Source organism: Anser anser (genome assembly GCF_964211835.1).
Source record: "Anser anser genome assembly, chromosome: 8".
Taxonomy (NCBI): Eukaryota; Metazoa; Chordata; class Aves; order Anseriformes; family Anatidae; genus Anser; species Anser anser.
Genome location: NC_139728.1, coordinates 21,999,944 through 22,024,337, shown reverse-complemented (window position 1 = coordinate 22,024,337; position 24,394 = coordinate 21,999,944). Strand labels below are relative to the sequence as shown.

Sequence of the window (24,394 nt, the reverse complement as noted above, 5' to 3'; positions counted from 1 at the left end):
GGTTCTGTGTTACAGAGGCAAAGGAGATATGAAAGCATAATGAATTCTTCTGTCATTACATTCTTTGGGAAATCTTCACCAGGCTAAATACAGCTTAAGACTCCTTCCTGCAACAGTAAGCTCCCCTCAGTTGTATTACAACTGTGCATATGAGCATAAGAGAAAATTACACGCTCTACATTTGTCCCAGACATGGTTTAGCTGAGAAGTAACACAAACTGTTTTTTTTTTTGTACTCCTTCATATATATATTTACTAACTATAATCTAAGAAATGCATAAACTGCCGAGAGCTGTAATCCAACACCCTGTTGTCACACAGCAGCTGGCACAGCACAAACACTTACTGAGTTCTGTGATAATGGCCAGTAAGTGCCAAAGAAAGCAGCAGCCCTATTAATGCCAGTACGCAGACAGCCTGTGCAGCCAGGGCTACCCTCCAACAGATGCACGGGAGCAACAGCAAACTGGCAGTGGAAGGGGCACAAGATGACCCCCCTTTCTGCCTTTCAAAGGAACATTCCCGTCCAAACAGGGAACAGCCTACATTAAAAATAATTGTTACTTTTCTCTTGAGAGCCTCTGTGCACCATACAAATATTTCCTAAAAAAAATAATAAAAATAAAAAAATCCATCCCTGCCTGTTAATTCTTACAGCGTAGGTAAGGGATGTGAATAAACAATCACATCCTCAAAATATTTTCAGAAGGAACACAGCGGGATCCAAAATGCTCCATCAGAGACATTGTTAAACACGACAGGCTAATTTTAGGGACAAGTCCTCTCTCTTGACAAGCTGCTCACACATCTAAGGGCAGAATTCATCTGTTAGAAGGCAGCTGCTTTGTGTTTTACAAGCTAAAGTTTCTCTTACCTATGGAATAACTCCAATATTTCACAGGGAATCATCATCCATCTAACTGAAGTACCCTCTAACGGACCATCAGCCTCATATCCCCTTTGAAATAGCACAGCTGAGCACTTGCTGGGCCACGATTTATTTTTTACCTTCCGAGACATCTTGCTAACTCTATAGCTCAATAGTGACAGTCGAATTTCACACTGCGATAGCCCCCCATCGATTTTTCACTCCCAGGAAGCAACTCCACAAATTAAAGTTAACAGCATTTCTGAAACTAAGAAAAAAAGAAAAAAAAGGGAAAAAAAAGAAGAGAAGGGGAGGGCAAAGAGACACGAAGGGCAAGATGCCTAAACTACGCCTCCAAGATCGGAAGAAGATTCCTTCCTGGGTTTGAACTTGTTGCAGGACAGGGATGCTACCACCACCACCACTGACAGCCATCCTGGGCTAGCAGACACTTCAGCTTTAAAATATTACAGACAAACTACAGAAAGATGTCGAATACATGTCTATAAAGAACTCCACCAAGGCATGAGAATTAGACCAAATCTCTGGACCCAGCTGGGACCCCAGTCTGAGCTCTTACCATTAGCCTGCCTCGCTGGGCTTTGTTAACCACTAGCCTGTGGTGAGCTGCGACAGAATTTCAGCTGGAACAGTTGCAATAAAGTTTGGGACCATCACCGGCATACCCAGTTTCTACGGAACAGTTAAAAGGGGGAGCAGAATCAAGAAACCCAGCCCAGCTCTCCACTGCCACAGCCTGAACACCCAACCTGGAGGATGATGTAATGTGAATGTCTCACTTCGTAAAAAAACCTCAACATCTGCCCATGCACTCTTCCAACTGTGACCACCGGTACATATTGCATTCTGCTGAATTAGTGAAAGGAAGAACTCAAACCTAAAAAATACATAGTAAATCTAGTCACGAGCCCTGAGACACAAGCAGCGTTCAGCCCAGCAGTGCCTCCTCGGCCTGGCTTCAACAACCCCAAGCTTCAGTTCAGCTTGCTGGACCTTGTCTCAGGTTTGCACGGGCTGGTCTCAGACCAGACCCTCCAGCTGCAGATCCTCACCAGCAGCATCACGTTCGCCCTTGGAGCACAAAGGGCTAGGTCATTTAATGACTCCAAGTAATTTTTTAATTTTATCCTCGCTCTACGATTTTCTTGTCTACCACCAAAGCCTATTAATGGTGTGACATTACAGCGAAGGGCTGGGAACGCTTATCCTCTGGCGTGAATGCACAACGGCTTCTGTTTCCCCGTGACATAGTGGCTTAAGCATGGCTCCTTCCCTTTGAGGCCTGAGCTAATCCTCTGGCTTCACGCTGGAGCAGAGGCTCCAGTCTCAACCCATCTCCCCAGGAGCAGAGACCCTGAGACCCAGACCTCACCTACTGCTCTCACACGTTTCACTCTTTGCACAAGGAATCCACCCTTAAACTAATTTTAAGTGATGCTTCCTCACACGATCCTGCACCAGCACTCCTCCGGAGCCAATGCTTTCCAAATAGCTGCTTTGGAAAGAGGTGTGGGAGGGAGGGTGGGGGGAGAGAAGATGAGAAAAATAGAACAAACAATTGCTTTTTGTCTCCCAGACCCTCTTTTTAACCCAACAAGCATCTCATCCAATGAAGCATGATGAGCATGAAGTGTTATATAAAGAAGATAATTATAAAGGGATTTAATGCTTGGCAGGCTCGCATCGCAAGGTTTATGGCAGAGGTAGCATACTCACTTAAACAGCCGTGCGTCCGGGTTTGCTATTATGCGGGCAGTGCTGCTGGGGCCAAGCGGAATCAGAAACAAGATTTGTTTTACGGAAAAAATAAAGAGTGCAGCCCCCTTCCCACTGAGGATGGCAGCTCCAGTCCCACCTCCTTCCAGTTCTGTCCCATCCCTGATTAATGATGTTGTCTGCCTGATTTATGACCCACCCCAACAGATTAGAGTTTCCCTCTTCAACCTCCTCCCCTCCTGCCAACCCCCCCCCCTCAGAAGGCACAGCCACACTTCACTGGAAATATTAGAGAATTATTAAATAAACATTCATACGTCATGTCTCTTCCCATACTGAGCTCATCGTAGTCAACGCTCAGCGGCCGGGCCCTGTTTGCTTTGGGGCTGACACCAAACAGCTGGAGTGATTCATGGAGAGGCTGGCTACAATGCTCTGTGTCATATATCATGCTCGCAGCGCTCCCTGCCCCGGCGGAGATAAACTGATCAACCACAACGGGCTGGAATGAATTTATGACAACACAAAATTGAGGAAAACAAATGGGAGGTGACCCAGTGGGCCACTAACCCAGACTCTTTCGCTGGCCTGCAATCTAGTCTGGTGGCAGAAAGCAAAATTGAACATTGGCACTCTGAATTAAGATGCTGGCTTTTAACCCCGGGGAACCTCAGCTTCAAAATGGCGCCAGCGCCCCTGCGGGCAGCACCTCAGAGGGAGGAGGGAGGAAGACTTGTGCGGGGAAGGCGCTCTGGTGGCCCTGAGCGTGCAGCCAGGCTTCGGCTGGGCACGGCGTTCGTGGAGGAGTCGGGGCAGGGGTCTGGGCAATTAGGGACAGGCCGCCCTCGCCAAGCGAAGCTGCATCTCACGTCGAGATGAGGAAGTTTTCAGCAGCTGAGCTCTGCCCATCTGCTGAGGGCCCCTGCCACCACCTCCACACACAACCTGTCTCTCCCCAGCAGCCTTCAGCACCCCGTGGTGCCCAGGCACCTGATGTCGGCATGGACGTGGAAGATTAGCTGAGGAGAGCTGGGCCCAGCACCAGGCCTCTCCTTACCTGTAGCTGCCACCTGAAGTTAAAACCTAACACAGATGAGGTCAATGGCAAGAAACCCACCTGAGCTATCAAAGACCTGTCAGGGCAGGGGGAGCTGAGCCCCATCTGGTCATTTGGCAGGCCAGACACTTCCAAGAAAACCAGAGTTTAGATTGAAGTAACTTGCAAAGAATTTCAGCTGCATGCCGTAAGGAGAATGGCTTGCTGTACAGTACTAATGAATTAAAACCGAACAAAACACAAACATATTGTTCTCCTCACTTAGGCTTATTTTTGGAAGAGGGAAGGGGGAGGGAACAGCATTCTTACGAGGTAAGGATCAATACACAGACCGCTGCTGACTCTATTAGCCACTGCTCTGAAGGGAGAGCACAGCTGACCCAGGTGGTAAACCACGTGCTTCTGAACATTTTCAAAAATGCTAATCAGCTGCTACGCAGGGCTTAACATGCCAATCAATAACGCTGAGATTTAAAAGCAAAAATTGAAGTTTCAAACAACGGTGTAAAGTGATGCTGCCAAAAACTTCCTGCAAGCGCCACCCAAAACAAGAAAAATGAAACCAATTTAGCTCCAGATTAAGAAACAGGAACTAGAGATGAATCAATTTAGCCTGTTGGGCTGGGTCGCCATATATCATGGCTCAGCAGTAGAGTGGGAAACAGCCAGACAGTATGAAACCCTTCCCCCTCCTTTTCTGTAGGCTTCTAGCTCTGATCCCTGTTATCAATTAATTTAACAGAACCCCTCTACACCGACAAGCACACAGAGCATTCAGACTCCTTAAATGGCAGGACAGAAACTATTTATCACACGCGAATCTCAAAGGAAAGAAGGAAAAAAAAATAGCAGTTAGGAATTCTCCACCTGAAACACCATCTTGCTTTCCGAACCTTGGTGAAATAAAGGCCCTTAAAATAAAAAGCTCTCCCTGCTACTTTAAAAAAAAAAAATCAGCGTTATTGGAAAGGCTCAGCAAGACACTAAGGCTCTTCCTGTAATTTCTATCGGCTTTGCTGACCTTTAGCACCTTTTGCGGCACTGAAGCTTCAGCAGGGCAAGGTTATTGTGGAACAAGGCACGTGCACATACACACGTGCGTGCACATGTGCAAACACACACACACTCCTCCACTTCACAGCAGAGTTGGCAAGAGTGTTGTTTGGAAAGGACTCTGGGATCCTTCAAAAGGTGCTAGCTAAAGCCTCTTTGATCAGATTATTAAAGCTATGTCAATTTTATCACTTGAGCTCAAGTGTTCTGGAAAATGTCAAATCCTTTCAGCTCCTGCAGTTTAAAGATTTTCAATAGGAGTGGATCTGGGAGGGTGGAGGGCCGCTGGCCTGACAGGCAGGAGGCCCAAAGGGAAGCCAAGCAGTGGCTGAGACAAAAGCTGACAGATCGGGGCAGAAGGGATGCATGTATCCTCAAGACCCTGCCACCAGGACACACGCAGCAGCTGGCTCACTCTAAGGACAAAGCTGCTTCTGCACCAACCTTTGTGCTCTCCAGCTCTGTAGTCTGCGGCCAAAGTCTGCTCGCTGAGAAGTATCAAACGGCAGACAGCCCACGTTTGGGACATGCCAATAAAACGTCTTGTAAAAGCAAAGTGCCGAGACCACAAAGCAGTCTTAAAGTTTCCTCTGCAGCAGGGAGTCTCCTCAGTTAACCCCTGACTGTGAACAAACACTTTGCCAGGCTGCCTGAACCCTCTGATACCCTGCAGCCTACAAGGGGCACAATCTCTTGCATCAGGACCAGTGACAGGAAAAGAACAAATGACATTAACAAAATAACCTTCTGTAAAGTCAGCTTAATTTCACTATGAGATTTTTCCCCGTCCCAAATTATCAGTGTACCTCACCCCCCAAAATGTAAATGCCCCCTGCTTAAACCCCATGTTTTTTCATCACTTCCACCTCATTCAACCTGTTTTGCCTCTCACTTGATCGTGGGGCAACATTTTATTTTGGGCACTATTGACTCAAGAAATCCCATAATATAACACAGTCCATGACAACAGTGAAGAGCCTGTAGTTGTGTGCTTGGATTGTCCAAAGTTGCCTGAGCAGGAAGTCTGTCAAGCAGCTTGTAGAAGGAGGCTGAGGAGAGAGGTTGTTACTCAAGCACACAGTGCAGATAAAACCATTTTTTTTTCTATCCCAAGCTAGGCTGCAGGATATCCAGCTAGCAGAAAAGAGAAAGGAAAGGAGAAGAAGAGGAGCACCTGCATTATCGAACATTCAATCACTGAGACTCAAAGCGTGTAATTCAACTGGAAGGGCTGCAGGTAGAACAAACTCAGGAACTGAGACATGTTTTCACGAGCAACCATACAGAGATGCAATATGCATCTTAAGGGAAACGAAATTCTCTCAGTGAGGCTCCTGCCAAGTTATGGGACTGCTGGGATCCCCCTTGCTGGAGAGATGGAGGGTGGAACAAGCAAGTACCATGGAAAAGACAGAACAGAGACAATGTGAAGGATTCCTCACAAAAGCTGAGATAACTGATAGTCGATTCTCCAGCAAAAGCAGAAGCAGGATTCCATGGATACACTGATAGCAGAAACCTTGCAGGAAGAATCAAAAAGTCTAAGTACAGCCTGACAAGCTAATTGCTTTTGTCAGGTTAAACTAGGTTTGAATCTTTATCTCCTGTCCAAAGCCTCAGCTCTAATCTGCACTGTTAGGCACCGTACAACATACGAAAACCCACCACACCTAACATATGGTGGGAAGCACGGATATATCTATTTACACAGATTAAAAGTTTACAGTGGAGAAGCCACTTGGAAGCTGCTCTTAATCCCTGGTCACTGGGTACCTGCCCATGCAGATATCTGTGGGAAAATTCCCCACTGGCCCTGTGTGAACATAGCAATGATAAGTCAGGACAACAACAGCTCAGAGACGAGGCTTCACGTTAGAGCAAAACTTCCCCTCACTGATAAAAGCTTCAAACATGCCTGCCCTCAGGCTAGCACTGCTGGGAATGCCCCATGGCATCCTATGGTTCTTAAACCAAGAAAAAAATCAAAGCTATCCACTTGACACTCACTTTTCAATGTCACTGTTCTTACAGGTCTTCTGCATGGTCTCCTGTTTACTGCTTTCACCATTACTCGTTGAGGGCATTTCTGTTGGGGGAAAAACAGATGAATTAGTAACAGAACATTTGATCACTGAGATGAAACAGTCTCAGCGAGTTACAGTTTCAGAAGCAGAGGACCCCACAGAGTCAGTTTCATGTCACTTCTTGGAAAGAGAGAAGACCAATACGACCCATCTCTGTCTGGCAGGGAGACCCCCATCTGGACAGCATAATTCTAAGATTTGGGGCTGAGGATACAATACCCAACCTCTCTTCACTTCATACTGACTGACCCTTGCAGGTGTGTCAGCTGCTTAAGCCAGGATTTAAATCAGAAAGGTTTGATGCAGCTGCCACAAAGTGTTCTTCCAGAAAGGTGGGTATGGAGCAAACTTATCCAGCCCAAACCCTGCTCTCAGCTTCTCCCTTTTTCCAAGACCTTTCGGACACAGACAGGGAGAAAAATATATATGCCAGGTAACTAGTACGACAGAACAGTCTGCTCATAGCTCTACTCTTTAGCAGCAGTCCCATGGCTCCTCCCAACACTGGAGGGGATGTGAGCCTTCAGCAAAGATAACAGTCAGAAATGAGCCAGATGAAAAGTCCTGGGGCCAGCCTCTGGGCTGCAGGTTCAGCACCACTGCCTCATGTAAAAGGTATGAAGGAAAGAGAGCTCATAGCGAGCGCCATGAGGGCTGCTTCCTCATCACTGCTGTCGCTGTAGTTACTGAAGCTGAACACACCTACAAGCAAGTGCTCCTACATCACAGAAAACAGATGTGATTGCCTACCCCACAGAAGGAAATGCCTGCAATAGATATCCTATGTTCCTCATTTAATCATCATGCCCTTGGCAAAACTGGTTCTACCCACCCCCCTTCCACTGGCAGTCAGTTACGTCTTGTAGATACTTTAAAGGCTGGGAATCAAATGCCCAAAGCATTACAGTAACAGAACAGGGAACAGAATCACTGGGACAAGTCTCTTCAGGTCGCTGAGCTTCAGTTCCCTTCCTGAGGGAGCTAGAACAGCACTGCCCAGCTCTGGAAATGGATTTGGCATCTACAGCTGGAAAGCGCCAGGTTTTATTATTCTCATAGTTCCACTGGGTTGCTGTTTACATTTCCAGTGCTATTGGCATTAAATAAAACAAAGCAACAGTTGAATGGGTTTAACCCCCACTCCCCAATTAATTCTACAAGCTTTCAAATAATTTGAATTACAAATAACATGAATTATAATTTCACATTTACTTGTTTGCTCAGAAGTCTCTACTACAGGTCATGAGGTAGGATAAATCCCAGAGCCTCTAGCATCCCCTTTTAAAGAAAGGAAGATGATAAAGCAACTGGGGAAAAAAAAAATCAACAGGTACCTACATAGTTTAAACCCCCAGCAGCTGAACAACATTACATAGTCAAGCTCTGATGGCTCCCTCTGTGATACAGTAGTTTGTCTTTCAGTGACAAGCAAGTCAATCCAACCCCTCTCTCTATCACCGTAGCACTTAAAATTGCATTTCTGGGATCTCCCCCAGATCCATCCACTGACTATAGTTAGCTGTGCTATAAATTTACAAAAAAGATAATGTGACAGTACGTACATATGTATTTGCTGGTACTGCACAAGAGCATTTGTAACTATAATTACTGGCCATCAGAAGATATGAAATACCCGCTCTCCTGTAGAATACAGAATAATTTACATATTTAACACTCACCATCGCTGGCCCATTTAGAAAACTCCGGTGTTATTCGAGTACTGGGTGTGCCACCACTAAAAGAGAAAAAGACAGAATGCTGAAGGTTAAATATGAAGATCTTGCTGCTTGGGAAAAGCCAGCCCTTCCACCCCCTAATCCACACCCATCTCTCCCAGCACTTCTAATCACCAGTCTAGGCATCAAATGTGAGCAGTTGGCCTGCTGCAGGAGGCATTTGTGTGCTAGTCTGCATCTCCACCAGTGACCTCCCAACCTGCTCTTCTAGCTGTGGCCTCTGCTGAATCACACAGGGGTTGTGATGCTGACTGAAGGCTTAGGATTCAAGTAACACCTGTGACACAAGGATCATTCCTGAATACACAACTTCAAAGATGAAAACCTTACCGGCAAACAGAAATCCTCCACATTCCATTAGCTTCTTGCTTTAGGAGTAACTGTATGCCACCATAGGTCCCATCTTTTCCATTTTCTCGTTTGAAGAACACCAGTATTGAAGTGCAGACCACTCCTAACCTTGTCCACTCCCTTGCAAGCCAGTAACAGAGGCAGTAACAGAAAGGAACTTTCCCAGCAGCCTGCATACTAGTGGCCATATAACATTTCGGCTCTATGAGCTGTGACAGTTGCAATCAAAATGTAACGTTGGCTTACGCTTCAGGATATCAGCTAACCTACTGCATTTCTACAGAAAGCTGCCAGAATTTCAAAGCGCTTTTACAAGAAACATCATGAGTCCAGAAGACGTTCAAGCACTTTGTGCAAACAGCAAAAAAAAAGTCTTAGGTCCAATCACACAAAGGAACTAGGTCTCCTGGCCTCATGTCCTCCGTTGTCTCACTAAGCATTAGGTGTCCACAGCAGATATCCTCCTGCTACAATACCCCTTTCTTAACTGTGAAGGAGCTTTTGCATTTTTGAGGCACTGCCTATGGACTAACACTGTTAGCAAAGTATTGAATGGATCAATGGTTTGGATCCAGAGTGGCAAATACACATTTCTATGGAGTGGAACCTAATTTTGAACTAGTGTTTGTGACAGGCTAAGCAGTAAGAAAACTTCATTTCACTGCTCTATCAATCACTTCAACCTTGACCTCATAGGATCACTTGGTGAAAGAGATAGAGGGGTAATTTAAGCCCTGTTTTATGCAGGGCAGAGGGCTTAGAAAGCAATCCTAGCTCCCTGTTAAGACTCATTTTATTTGCCTGAAATGCTTCCCCAAGTGCACTGAATGCTGTCTGCCTACATTCTCCACAAATGTTAGTGGCCAGAGCACATATCCTGTCCAGACCTGCATGCAGGATTAGTTTGTGTACCTTGCAACACTAACGTGATGCAATGAAATTATACTCTAGGTGCCAGACTCCTGATGCACTGAACAAGACTCAGATCTTGTTCACGTGGCATCACGTTACACTACTACTACTACTGAAAGGATACTTCTCATCATGAAGCATGATGATGCACGAAGCCCTGGTACAGCGGTTTCCCCATGGCCAGAATTTACCTCCTGTCCAGCACTTTTCAGGGAGAAGACAGCAGTGGCTGGGTGGTGTGGTGGCTAGGGTGAGGGCGAGTGTGCAGCTAGGCTTTATGAGGCTGCGTGGGTAGAGATGGAGACCCACCCATTACAGTTGCTTCTTTGCAAGTCTCCCTCATCATGACCTTTGCATTCAAGTGAATGGATACCTTCTGCTAATTAAGATACTCCAAATGTAATGAAAGCAAATTTGAAAGGCACAGCACTTACTTTAAAACAGCACCTCGGAGCGCCTCCCTCTCTTTGGCTTCACCTGGCTCTTCCCCAGTGCAAGGGATAACGTCTGCCTCTGTGTACCTGAGCACAAGCGGTTAAGGAACATACAGCCTTGCTGCAGACAGTGGAAGGGCTTCTAAGGTGGTTAGGACACAGAACAGATTCATACCAACTGGAAACAGATATGTCAAAAGAAGAGGTGCTGGCATCCATTTGGATGGATTTAGATTCTGGATAAAAGTTTTGTTTTAGGTGAAAAGATACAGACAAGTCCTTAGACAACAACATGATGCTGCAGCCTCTTAGAAGAGAAAAACAATTCCTCAAGCTCTGCAAGTGTAATTTGCACAACTCCATTATTTCTGTTAGGGGTACAGAAATTTTCTACTGGATAAGGCTTCGGGCTTCAGTGTTAAAGGCTGGTAGAGATCTCAACACAATCTGATTTTACAGCTACACATTCCCTCTCATCACAGCTAAGTCAATGTCTGCCTAATATCCTTGCAGGAATTCCTCCTCGATGGCTACACAGCTGCTGTAGGGCAGAATTCATAAAGCTGTGTCTGAAGAGTCTAGCTCCTAGATGGAGAAGTTCCAGAAAACTGCCCTTAATGCCAGTTCTGCACATGAAGTGTCTAATGAAAGGAATAAAAACCTCAGTCTCTCAGTTACAGTGGCAGGTGAATAATGCTTGAAATATTTACTGCACAAAGCCCCTGAAATCAAGTGGGTGGCTTGGAAAATAAACTAAATTCCTACCCACAGAGCAGGAAAAGCTATCTGTATGGAAGAATTTTGGATGGAGAAAAGAGATTGGTAATGAGCATTGCTTATGAAATAGACATTAGAGGAAAAAGTAACTTTGATCTCCTGCAATGTCTCATACAGACTTCACCAACTGGGTCTGAATTTGTGCTGCATTAACAGAAGGCTCTCAAAGGGAGCAACTGGGAATCCCCATTAGTTCAAATAACACGGTACCTGGGGCAGGTGGTGCCATTTCCAGTACAGCTGGACACATTGTCCAACACTACCCAGAGCAGCACTGTATGAGAGGTAGCTGAAGGTGCACCTCTAGGTTCCCTCTCAGTAAGAGCCTTTCAAAAAACGATACTGTGGTTTCCCGTATTCAAGTGTGTCGTCCCCATCCACATCCAGGTCAGCGTCGCTGTCTGGATTCTCCTTGCCACTGCACATGATAAACCCAGAACCTGGAAAAAAAAAAAAACAGAATATGCGGGTGAGCAACTGAACTGGAGACCAAGTGAAGGGGCTCTCCTGAGGACATCAGGACAGCACCAGTCTGCAGGCCGCCCTTTACTCTGAACATGCTCACAAAAGGTACCATCTCCAAGGCCCACACAAAGACTATTTTCTGAAGACTGCACAGAAAACACAGGTATGCTAACTTGATAGAATTTATGCTCTAAAATGCCCCTCAACATTGGACGTTGAAAAATATTCTCGACCCTTTGCTCTCCACACAAGTTATCTGTAAGTTGAAGGCACTACAAGCTTTTTCACTCAAAGTCAGAAAAAGAATTGAAGCAAAATAGAGAAGGCTGATTTTTCATAGAAGCGGTTAACACAAAAGCTACACTATTAGTATGTAAAAGAAGGCCACGGGGACGATCTGAATTAGTCCTTACTTCAGATGCAGAGGGCAGGCAGAGGCTAAGATACAATCAGAAATACCATTAAAAAAACCCCTCAGACTTGACTTTGTTTTAAAACCATTGAAAATGTTTAAGAAAAGCAAACCAGTTTTTAAGATCAGGCTGCACAATGATTAACAGCCCCTTACAAACACTTCTTATGTGAACAAATTCCAGTGCAAGTCAACAGGAGGCCTGCACTTCTAACAAGGGCGGATCAGGTACGGATCCAGTCACAACTCCAGCGGTAAGCACGAGCAAACAGTTCCACCCAAGACTGAACTGTGCAATATGTGCCACTTTCTAACAATATATAAATTTATTTTGGTTCTCACACACGTTGTTTACTGTGTTATTACCAACTGTAATCAGATTTCCTTTAACTGAATCCGAGTGCGAGCACCTACAGAGATGAACCTTCACTTGGTATTTACTTCCCAATATTTAGTAATAGAAGTGGAACCCTTAAACTTACTCTTTATGTGATTTAACATGGGATGTGCTTTCTCCCATAAGACTGAAAATTAAGCAAAAGTCTCCTGAATCTGAGGGTGGTGCAAGGTCCTCATTTGCAATTCAATTCTGTTTAGGGACATAACCTATGTAGACAAAAACTTGCTCACTCTGGCTGCCTCTAGTATACTCCTTCACTTCGCATCCCACTCTCCGGACAGAGGACTTGGACAGACAGAGGGCACCTGCTGGAGTGTGAAGGACCTGGCACATCCAGACAGCTAGTGACCTAAATCTGTGGCCAGAACAGGGAGCACATCCCACCTGCAAACACTCAATGAGAAAGGCAGAGGAAGCCCTAACTTTGGTAGATTTCTGCACTGCGAACCTGGTTCTAAGTGCAGAAGACAGTCGTCTTCAGTTAGTGCAGGAATACTGAATACAAGGTGCACAGCTGAAGAAAGAGGATGTTCCCAGGCCTTAGGAGCGGTGGCTGAGCTTGTTCTCCGCACTGGGCTCCCACCAGCACGCTTACACAACCTCGCACTGTCAGCAGCGGACTTGTACTTTCCCAGCCCAGAGAAGCGAGCTGTATTTCTAACAGTCTGCATCTGTGCAGAGAGCACGGCAAGGCGAAGGTCTGATTTCCAAGGACACCACGCAGACAGAGCACTTTACTGGCGCTCTCTAGGAAGGGATGCTGTCAGTGATTCATTAAGCCCCCAATAAAATTTGTTTATATGGATTTGATATTTCTCTTCCCTGAATATAAAGAAGGTCCTTAACGAGTGATAACCGCAGCATGACAACGATTTTAAGACTACCCTTTCCTAGAAGCATAAACCGCCTTTTCCTTCGAAGTAATTGCCAGCCTTACTTTTCAGCAGAGGTTAACACAACTAGCATTGACAATGCAGCAGCCACCCTCTGTGTCAGGTAGCAGAGGAGCCGTGCTCGCAGGGCAGTGGCAGCGGGGCAGCCTTCTTCCAGAGCCCTCGCGAGCCTGCTGGCCGCACACGGCCGGCCAACATATGTCACGAGCTGCCTTCTCTTGCTGCGATGGCTCATCCAGTAAATCTCAAAGCCTTCAGTTCATCACAACGTTTGGGAGAAGATTTAGAGTACTAAGAGAGACCTGTCAAAGAAGCTGGATAGTCTTTCAAAGCCGCCTGAGAAGTCGCAGGGGGCGCCGGGGTGGTAATTTACAGGCCTGGCATTTAACCTGCTGTAACACCATCCCCTGCACCTGGCATTACTTTAGCCCATCACTTCTCAAAGGCCATAAACTTTGGACACACAGGTCTTCATTTTTCTTGTGTAGCTGTGGGAAACACAAATCATGCAAAGCTGGAGCTGTGACTTGGCCAGTCCCGGAGGTGATCTGAATGTTAGCCAGACAATGAACACTTGGAGCCCGGTGGGAGGAAGGGGGTCCAAAAGGCTGAATGTAAATGGGACTGCTCCCTGCGTGCGTCTCCCTGCAAGAATGCCAAGCACTCAGAAATCAGGCATCTTTCCATCAATTTCGTTCCCAAGTGTCCCAAGCCAACTAGTGGTTTATGGTTAGAGCTTAAGAGAAGACGACCTGCTTACTGCGACACAATTTACAAATATTACGGCACCTTGCCTTCAGAATCCCAGTGTCCTTGCTCTCAAAATCTTCGTACTTAAGAAAATCCCTTATGAGTCTGTAACAGTAATACTCCACAGACCTTTTGCTGAATCTAGCTCTGAAACAGAAATGACTGCATTCCCACAGGGTACCATCCCTCCTGCCCAACACAGGCAGGTACAGGGGAAGGGTTTGGGCAGTACACGCTACGATGACAGATACACACTGGGATATTCTGATACAGTACTTCCATCAGAGAGGAGCGCATAACAGAGAAGTTCACAGGTTAAGATGAGCTGCAGGAAAAGGGCAAATTTTCTTTTCTGATCAGACAGGGACTCCTAGGCCAGGGCCTAAGGAAGTCACAATAAGGTGATCCAACACTTATCTTTATATCAAATACAGACTTTTTTTTGAACATCACCCCAAGTGCAATTCACTGCAACATGATAAAAAAAACTGATCCAGGAACTGTATGCTAAACAAAGTAACCTCTGTGTACCAAGAGACTTTGAACATAAGCTGTGCTATTGGTTTTACGACTTCAGAGGCTGCTTAAAAAAAAAGGAAAAGATATTCACCAAATATGATTCCAACGTGAATTAAAGGTCTGTAAGCCCCAGTACGGCCACCGCATGCAAGAGAACATGAAAGAAGAGAATGCCAAGCTCAGTTCAACATCACCTGTATGAGGGCTGGTGGCAGGCTGTTCGTTCTTACACCATCACCGAAAGCAGGGATGGGTTTTGAGGCCAGTTCCAAGGGGCAGGGGTTTGGTGCCACAGTTTCAACCTGACCCTCCTTGTCTGACTTCCTGGGGTTGCTTCCATGCACAAAGCCAGTGAAAACACCCACGCAGCTGTTCAAATATTTGACGTCTGAACTGCTTGACATTATTCATTCATCTCAGGCTCATTCAAACCAGATTTCTGGACAAGTGCTGTTATAAATGGATTAAGAGGGCCACTAAATGCAAGGAAGGCCTGATAGGATCACACCTGCTTCTCACTAACTCAGCTCAAGTGTAAGGAGGGCTCAGAACTTCAGCTCATGCCGGCAGCTCTACAGCACCATCCAGGAGCGAGGAAAATGCAAAATAGAGCATGGAGAGTGTCAAAGAATAAAACAGCCTTTGTGACGGCATTATTTCAGACCCACCAGAGGAGAAGGGGAGCTTCCAGAAGACCCTCTAGCACCACACACGGGTGATTTGCAATTCAGCAGCGTGCTCTGGGTTCCTCGGCAGGGCTCAGCTTCTGAAGGACGCGCAGTAATTCACTGCCATCCGCAGCGCTGCCTAGAGCAGACCTCTAAAACCAATGCCGCTATCCAGAGGTCAATGCTCAGGACTAGAACTTTATCCCAACGTGTTAATAAAGTGAAATCTGACAACTGAATGTTAAGTTGTAAGCTTGACCTAGGAATTCACAGGAGATGCGATCCTGAGGCTGTTATTCATAGAAGCAACTGCGAATCTTACACAGAGTCACCTATGGCCTAAAGAACACAATTCCACATGTGAATTTGAAAATACTACTTTCAGATTAAAACAAAAATGCAAATTCTCCCATAGCTTTCATTTCCTTGTTGAAAGAGCTTTTTTTTTTTCTTGCTGTGCATTTGGTAGGAGGCAACCGCTTGTCATAGGCTGCCAGCCCCGATACAATTAGCCTCCTGATGCGAAAGCAGCACAATTCTCTGACAGTCTTAATCCCTGCTGCCTCCTTAAGGTCCAGACAAACAGGAGTGAGCAGGCAGGTCAGACGCTGGGGCCATTAAGCAGAGAAAAAACAAAGTTACAGCTCTGTCTCCAATCCCCATTGCTCTTGCAGCCAGGTGCTCTGACAAGCAATTCCAGCACTGGTATTGAGTGGCACCTCTATAAACCCTGTGACAGTTTGGGAGACAAACTCCCCCATCAATCAGAATGTACCTATCAAGATCACTTACCTACAGCGCCCGCCACCCTCCAGCACTGTGTACACAGCTTTGCTTGGGCTGGCCTCGGAGCAGTCCGCCTGAGCTCTGACTCAAGTCAGTTTCTGAAAATTTTACGTACTCTACACAAGCAAGAGGGTTTCTCAAACAGAGAAGCTGAGCTCTGAAAAACAGAAAAAATTCCCATGCCTCTTCACCACCACCACGCTGCAGACACCGACAGGCTACAGGAGTCAGCTGAGCTTGAAGGAGACAGGGAAACGCTTCCCACTTCCTTCCATGCACAGATTAATAATGGCTGCAGATAAATCTCACCTGAAATCCTTTTCTTCCCCTTTGCGCTAAGTTTTCAGAGCGCTTGGCTTTCTCCTAAGCTGTCCCCTACGCATAAGCATCCTCTCTGACCTCTGCACTGCTTCTCAAATCTCGCCTCCTTTGTGCAATCCCCCAGCTGACAGGCCATCTCAACACATCTTCAGTGAATGGCAGCTCAAGCTAAGATCGAGAGTCATTAACGTGATACATAAGCAGATTCACAGAACAGAACAGAGAAAAGGGCCTCGCATTGAAGTCCCTCCTTTTCTCCATCACGCTCGGCAGCAGATGGTCAAAGTGACAACATATGCTGCTTCAGGTGTTGGCAGCACTGCTGGCTCTCGCGCAGACACGAGCTCACACGGAGAGCAGCAATCTCAGGAGCAGCAAGGTAACACAGCCAGACCAAGGCAGACCCAAATCCCTCAGCCAGATTTCATCGGCGCAGCTGGGAAAGCATAGACCTACTGCGCCCCATCTCTGCTCCTTAACTCCTACCTGGGCAGATAAGTCAATTAAACATAAAGAGAACAGCTGGTCCCAAAACCCTCACTCCAAACAAGACCAAGGAACAAAACGGATACGTTAGTAGCAATATTAATTGCACCACTGCTATGACAGCAGCTATGAGATGCTGCTCATGCAGGGGATCAAGCTCACCTGAATAGTGCTTCTCCTGTTTGGCCCCCAGGAAGAAAAGGTTCAAATCTGAATTGGGAATACATAACATTCTGGATTTCTAAAAGAAAAATCTGTAAGTGGGTCTAAATCCAAATCCATCTCGGCATGCAGCTCTACTGGGGCCTGTATTGGCTGGGAAGAGACATTCATTCTGCTCACAGGTAATTTGCACATGTTCAGGAAAGAAGAGAAAAAGCCTCCTATAAATCTCCAGAACTGTAGCCTCTGCTAATTACACTCCTTGCAGTAACCCCCTTCTGCACAACCTCCCTTTCCAGCACGTTCACTCTATTTTCTTAACGAAATGTCACTTGCTGGCTTCTTGCAGAGTAAAAACAATGAGGGCAATAAAAGTAGTTTATGCAGACACACGGCCAGGCCTCACACACACTTCCCAAGAATGGCTCTAAACTGGGTTTATTTCATCAGCTGCTGAAGTATCCCAAACTAGTACTAAGAGGACAAGATGGCACGGATGCTGTTTTATTTTAAAAGGCATTTGGGAAGAAAGAAACAGCCATTAGGGGTTCTTGAAAGCAAGAGCAAGGCAGAGAATGAGGCCAACCTGAACAGCAGCCCTCCAGATTCATAACACTTCCCCAGCCATATTTCTGGGCAGTCAAATTGTTCCCCCATCTTTTCTAACACAAACAGGGAGAGAATACTTCTTCGAGCAACTTTCACAGCCGGTTGCAGGAAAAACGACATTCAGAAGCCATGAAAAGCTGCTCGCGGGAGAAGGGTTTCATTTCTCTGGAGCCAGATCCATTTCGAGGGACAATGATTTACCTGGAAAACCGACACCGACTGCGTCATTCCAGCGCACCCCTGAAACAGCAGGCAGATGCATCCATCTGAGGCCGCCTGTTAGCTCCCGCGGAGCTGACTGCTTAGCAGCATCTTGGACGCTTACAGCAGTCCCTGCTAACAGATCAGAGGAACAGCTGCCTTTAAAGAAAGGGCCGTATAATTTTATGACCATTAACATCATTTTGCAGCAGCGTGCTGAACAAAGGGCAGGCAAGTTCTGCCATACGGACAAGAGCCAGCTGCTGCAAGGCTCGGGGAAGAGACTCCTCCACCCTGCACAGCACCAGAGAACTGCCCAGGAGCAGTTTTCTTTTATACCTCTCTGTACACCACCAGGGCTACAGAAGGGGAAGATGCACTTGGACCAAAGGGCTGATCCGGCACGGCAACTCACACGGAGCTGCCTCCCAGAGCTCGGAGCCAGCGCGATGCTCTAAGGTGAGAACAGCCTCACGGGGATCTCAAAGGCTGCTCTTCAAAACCCAAAGCTGAAGCACAAAAGCAGCAGCAACAGCCACAGTCCTTGCGGCTACGGCTCGTTTTCCACAGCCAGAGAAAGGTGGATCTGAAAGCTTTTGTTCCCCTGGGGAGAGGGTGGAAACAAACAAAAAAGGAAGAGGGAGAATTAAAGTAATCTTGAATCGCTAAGCAGATTCACATCGCCGGATCAATAAGCACCACTGACAGGGATCACAGGAATGTCGCAACTTTGCCAATAATAAAGCAGCACGGCAGAGCTTGGAGGATGACTTTTCTAAGGCAGCCAAGCATGAAGCAGCAAGGCTGGCGAACAGCTGAAAGCAACACCCTGGCTTACAGCGGGCCGCTGCCAGTGGCGGGCCTCGGTGTACTTTGCTTTAAATAATGATGAGCACAGAGATTGTATTCGTGGGGGAAAAGACAGGAAAAAAGGCCTAAATTTCACAGGCCAAACCCATATGCTCTTCCCCCAAACTAATTCTTTTCTAAGCTGGAAAGAAGAAAGAAAAATCAGTGTTAATTTAATCAATTGATCAGCCTATTGATTGGAAAACTGGAGCTGCTAGTTAGCCGTGTGCTGCAATGCCCTCAACTCTGAAACCACAAAACAGGCCATTGATTTCTTCACTTCCAGCCCCAAAACAAGAAATAAAGCCGTGCTTGCAGTGGGAAAGCAACTTTCCAGGGCAGGGAGAGGATGCAAGCAACCAAGAACAACTGGCCAGGAAACAGGGACCGCCACATCCTGCGAGTTTCAAACTGAAATTAGTTACAGATGCAGTCACGGTGTCTTGTGTAAACTCTATCGATTGGGTAGCTGACAGTCTTCGGAGCCTCCATGCTAGGACAATCAATCCGGCTGCAGTGTCACCTGCCACTTTGCTGAACAGTTGACAATGCAATTATCCAGTGTGGAGGCAGGGAGTTGGCGTGTGTCAAACGCAGTTAGCCACTTTCCGGGCACTACTCGATAATGCATTTCACCGCCGAGTGTAAGAGACGACATGCGGAGACAGGAGCTGTTTAAAGCCATTGAGACCCGTGCTCCCTTTTCCTTTAGAAAAATCTCACTGCCCATGACTTAACAACTGTATTCTAAAATGCTATTAAAATCACGTCAATCAAGCCTTCGGTGCTTACGGCTGAAGTTTGACCCGAGGCTCCCAGAAGTAGGTTGCGGTGCTAGCAAAACTGCAGGCGCTTGGGAAAAAAATAAAAATTATCAAATGACTGTCTTCAAGGCTCGGACTTTCAGAACTAAAGCAGACAGGCCACTAGAAAAATGGATTGGAGAGAGCGGCTAAGCAAGAACAGCAGATGGGACTGGAAGATCTTACACTACATGTCTGAAATCTAGGAAAATTGAAGTTTAAAGGGATGCTGTCAACTTGAAATCCAGTCAATTTCAAAAAATTGAGTAGTTTCAGGTGCTCTACCTGCTCCCTTACTCCCCCTGCCAATTTTCATGGTTTTACAGCAGCATTTGCTGTTTTCTTCTTAATTTTTTTTCTTCTTCCTCTGTTGCTGGGTGACAGACATCCCTTTTCCTCCCCCAGGTATTGTACATAATGCTGTCAAATGGAGAGAATTCCCCTTCTTCCCTCAGAAACTCTTTCTGGTGAGAATGACTGTCGGTGTTACGTAAATCAAACAGCAAGATTTAGCTCATTGTGCTCCTTTCAGCTAATGCGTTCTGGCAGTTTGAGCACAAAAATTAGGTTCTTAGATTTTTGCATGTATTAAAGTTAATGAAAATGTAATATCAGCAATCATGACTGCTACTGCCTATAAAGTATTTTTTTTTTAAAGTGATTTTTACTTTGCTGAGTCCCACTGATTACATCGTGTTCCACAATAATGAAAACGCAGTTGCTTGAAGCGTTATGTGAACTTTAAACACACAAGACACCGAGCATCACTTACTTGGTGGCTCACGATGTGAGGTAGGAATTCCGGTATTATTTTTTTAAACATGGATTATTCTCACCTGTTAGTGCTACTGACTACAGTCAGCTTCTGATATTAACGTACAGTACAGTACCCAAGAGACATTTATTAGCTACAGAATCCCTCAGATTCTATACATCAACACAAAGTGTGAAGAAAGTCAGGTAGAGCCCATCTGATTCTCGTATATATGTATATTCGCTATGTAAATAGATCTGTAGCATTTTTAGCTCAAGCATTACCTTACAGACAAGTACTTACTCTCAACAGAGAGAGGTGCACACGTTAAGAAATGCTTGGGCTACTCCATCAGACGAGTACAAAGTACTGTCCTTCAGCAACGGAGGGATTACCAGGATTACCACCATTTTACACAAGGGCTGAGGTAAGGCATACAAGTGTTCTGGGACTGAGCAGCCCCCTAAAGAGGGGTTAAGGCATAAAATAATCACTTGAAAAACATTGAATTTATACATCTCACGCACTTCGGAGCTTACAACGGGTAGAAGTGACCAGCAGAAGGTAACAAACCAAACAAGGGAAAGCAAAAATGCGAACAATGAGGGGCTGGGAAGGATGTTCCAATGCGTAGATGCAGAATTGCATTCACCTTACAGAATGAGCCATGATGAAAGCTGAAGCTGGAAGTGTGACAGAGAAAGGCAATGAACTGAGCTCTTGCTAAGTGGGAGGAAGATTAAGAATTTCATTATGGCAAAGACTTCCTGTGCTCTTACCACAGACTCCTCTTGCATCCAAGTTTAAGTCTGCTTTAGCCTGCCAGGGTGAAATGAATGAATTCTGACTCATCTCCACCGAAATGGGGAAGATGATTCTGGTTACTTGATCATTCTTCTAAAAATGACCTAAATATGCCAGCGATATATTCTATTTCCCATGTGGTCTCTTAGGAGAAGCCACACTTTTACTTCTCAGATCAAATTCATTTGCTGAATTTGAGAAGATCAGTTTATACCCTCTTATTGGTATGACCCTAAATGCAGCGTGAAGCTGCTCACATTGAAACATGCAAAATCCCCCCATCTACAGAAGCTTTCCTGCGTGCCCCATTATATTTTATCTGAAAAAGAGAGCACAACTTGCTGCTAAGTGGGGTTCTAGCTGTTACAAGCTCTGTTGCAAGCTTTCCCACTACCTTTATAACATTAGAGAAGCATAGCATGCTTCTTCATGCTTCAGTTTCCCCACATACATACAGTTTGTAGAGTTTTGTTCCAAGAGCTTCATTTCATGTTCATTACATTGCACTGAGAAGAGGGAAAACTCAGCTGTGCCCCTATTTGGAGCCTTCTGCCCAGGCAGCTACCAGACACAAGCAAACTCATTGTGTTCACAAACACCTGCTGCTGGGGCAGAGGAAATGAAAAGCATCTACTTAGATCCTGAAGACAGGACCTCACGCTTACGATGTTAATACTCACACCTTCTGATGTTACAGGTATTTAGAAGGAGAATAAATTGGAGGAGCGCGTAGCTATTGCCATAGAGCTCTTTCCTGGACAACTAGCCTACGGAGGAAGAAGGCTAGTCTATAACGTTTGCTTTTCAAACTGAAGCACATCTTGATCCTGCAGAGATAAAGCTGACTGTGGGACTACAGCCATCTGCTGTAAACTTTCAGACATTTTAATACAGTCCCACTTTCCACACAGCTGCCCTAATTGTACATGACATGAGATCCAATGCAAACGGGCACCCTGGGATAACTGTAGTTTGTTACAGCTTATAAGGCTTTACCAAGTCTCTCTTTGCATATGTTAGCAAGAGAAAAGAGCAGCACCAGTTAAAGACATTAATGAATGGATAACAAGCCCTTTGCTATCTTGGGAGGAGGGCAGAATGGAAAAATAAAGAGAAACTTGAGTCAAGTAATCCCCATTTCTTCTTTCACAGTTATTTGCAATCCATCAGCTGGATCCTTGTCATCGTGTTGATCTTTCTTAGAAAGCATCCTTCCCTGAAAACGCCCTGCTTACCATTTTAACGCTTTCAAAGTCTTTCCCTCTTCTGTCTTATTTTCAAGGCAATTGATCCGCTGAAGCAGAGAAGCCCAGAAGAGCAACGGTGACTACGCTGCTACTGTGCCCAGAGGAGGGTTTTGCAGTGGGGGAGACGGAAGGGAAAAAAGGAGGACAGCACGGGTGGGGAGAACTTCGCTACAATTCTTCAATCTTTTCATATCTAAAGAGGACAGCAATCTCTGTTCTATCAGACCGCGCGGCTCGTGCTTTAAATGGTACTTGCTGCTAGTTTGCTTTCCCTGTCTCTGTCTCCCTCCCTTTGAAGCAAACTGGACAGCTTCCTCAAGCTGGCGTTATCACTCCCTCTAACCACTCTTGGCAGGCAATCTAATTCCCCCTGAAAAGGTCACCGCCATTTTAACTGCCTTTCAATCACATTAAGCACGCTGCCGCTCGTGCTCAGAGCACTGCGCCTGCAGCTCTCCTGACTGAGGTGCGATCGATAAACTGACATCCCGTCCCCCGCCGACGGCCCCGGCCGCAGCTCGCCTCCTGCCCCTCTCCTGGGCAAACCCCCTTCCCAGGGCACGAGAGAGAGAGATCGAGTGACAAAAATCCCTCCTCGAACGCGCGGGTGGCAGAAGGGAGCTGCTACCTTGGCATTTACTAATCCACTTTGTCCCATCTGCTAAGGAACAGAAGGGTGCGAGCGGCCCCCTCCCTCCTCCCGCAGCCCTACAGAGGCAGCGACTTCACAGGACAGTTTGCTCAGGCACCGCTCCAGACACCTTTGAAGCCGCCTTACAAAGAACAAGCCACCCTCAAGCTTCCCTCAATGCAATCATTACCGTTATCTCTCCCCCCTGCACTTCTTTTTTTTTTTTTTTTTGCAGTTAGGAGTTGTGTGTTCCACCCATCGATCCCTGTGTAAGACACTGTTTTAAGTCCTCTTGCCTTTTGACTGTGCTAAGCCGTTTAAGAGATGACAGCGGCTTCTATCAGCGCGAAGCTGATGCGATTCTTTTCAGATAAAGCACTTTTTTTTCCACTCCCCCCCTCCCTTTTCCTTCTTTCAAGTAAGAGACGTACACACAAAAAGAGACACTGAATCTTTCAAAGGAAAAAAAAAAAACAAAAACCTTTTGAACTTCCCTCAGGAATTCTTTAAAGGGATAACCTTACAGTGTAAACACTGAGGGTAACGTGCATCCATTCTGGAGAGGAACAGAAGAGCTGCTACAAATACGTTGAGTGGTAAAAAAAACATCAGAGAGGGAGCCACTTGATGCTTTCACTTGTGAAGCCTTGTTGGCTTCCTAAACAGAGAAACTCATTAGACAAAGATTGCATGAAATAATCTCCTGCAACAAAGCCCATCGGAGAGGGATGATCCTGAGACATGGGGACAGATGGCTACCAAGTGTTCAGCTATTTCAAAGGAGATTTTAGTCTTGTAACAGTTCTGAGATAGGAATAGATTTTATTAATACTTCTGTATAGCTTTTTGCTTCGAAGTGAGAGCCCGATTAGAATAGCAGCATTTCATGCTGGTAGCCTCCTGTGCCCATCCCAAACAGAAGAAACTTCTCCAGATACAAATTCCTACCTCAAACAGGGCCTCTGCTGAAACAAAGTGGTGCCAAATCCTATATAATTGACAACGATCTGCATTTACATCCCGCATTCTTCCAATTTGGGGTAAGCACATTTGGCTCTGGTGCACGAGAGCCCATTGTGGATTTGTAGCTGCAACACCAACGCAGAAGACAAAGAATTTCCACCTCCTAAGACAGCCCTTTGAAGAGAGGAGCAAGTCTTCCCTGTAAGAGCTTTGGGAGCAAGAAAGCTTCATCCCAGGAACCACAGAGGTGAGACCTTCAGATTGTGATTGCTCTCCAGCATTAGACCATCTTCCAGAAAATCTGAGCAGGGTGCTCACTTCCCTAACTTCTGTTTTCAAGACGAAAAACCCCAAGATCTCCCAACCTCCCCTCACCTGAGAACCTGAGGGGATCTTTCATAAAATTAACAAAGTTTTCTTCACCTCAAGAGTGACAAACTTTGTCCATTAACCAAAAAAAACCCAAACAATAAAAAACAGTAGCCAGGGCCTAAGTTTGAGCCAGTTCTGTGAGGCTGCCTGGTGCTCCAAGATGCCTCTGAGATGGCCGCAGCGACCTGCTCCCCCCACCGCCCGGCTGTGACATCTCCTCCCAGCAACACGCCATTAAAACTGAAGTTGATGAGACACACGGCCATTTATTCTCCCCTCTGGTTTTATGT

General features: G+C 46.0%; 1 protein-coding gene across 9 annotated transcripts in view; it reads right to left on the bottom strand.

Annotated features, from left to right (window-relative positions):
* The window catches only part of RNF220 (ring finger protein 220), a 195,558-nt gene that overhangs the window by 20,240 nt on the left and 150,924 nt on the right, over positions 1 to 24,394 (bottom strand). For all 9 annotated transcript variants that reach the window (XM_083846882.1, XM_083846880.1, XM_083846886.1 and 6 more), the window contains 4 exons: positions 11,353 to 11,449; positions 10,233 to 10,319; positions 8,479 to 8,534; positions 6,723 to 6,801 (listed from right to left, as the gene is read on the bottom strand). In XM_083846882.1, coding sequence (XP_083703008.1) covers positions 6,723 to 6,801; positions 8,479 to 8,534; positions 10,233 to 10,319; positions 11,353 to 11,449 — 319 coding nt within the window. The remainder of the gene's footprint in view (positions 1 to 6,722; positions 6,802 to 8,478; positions 8,535 to 10,232; positions 10,320 to 11,352; positions 11,450 to 24,394) is intronic.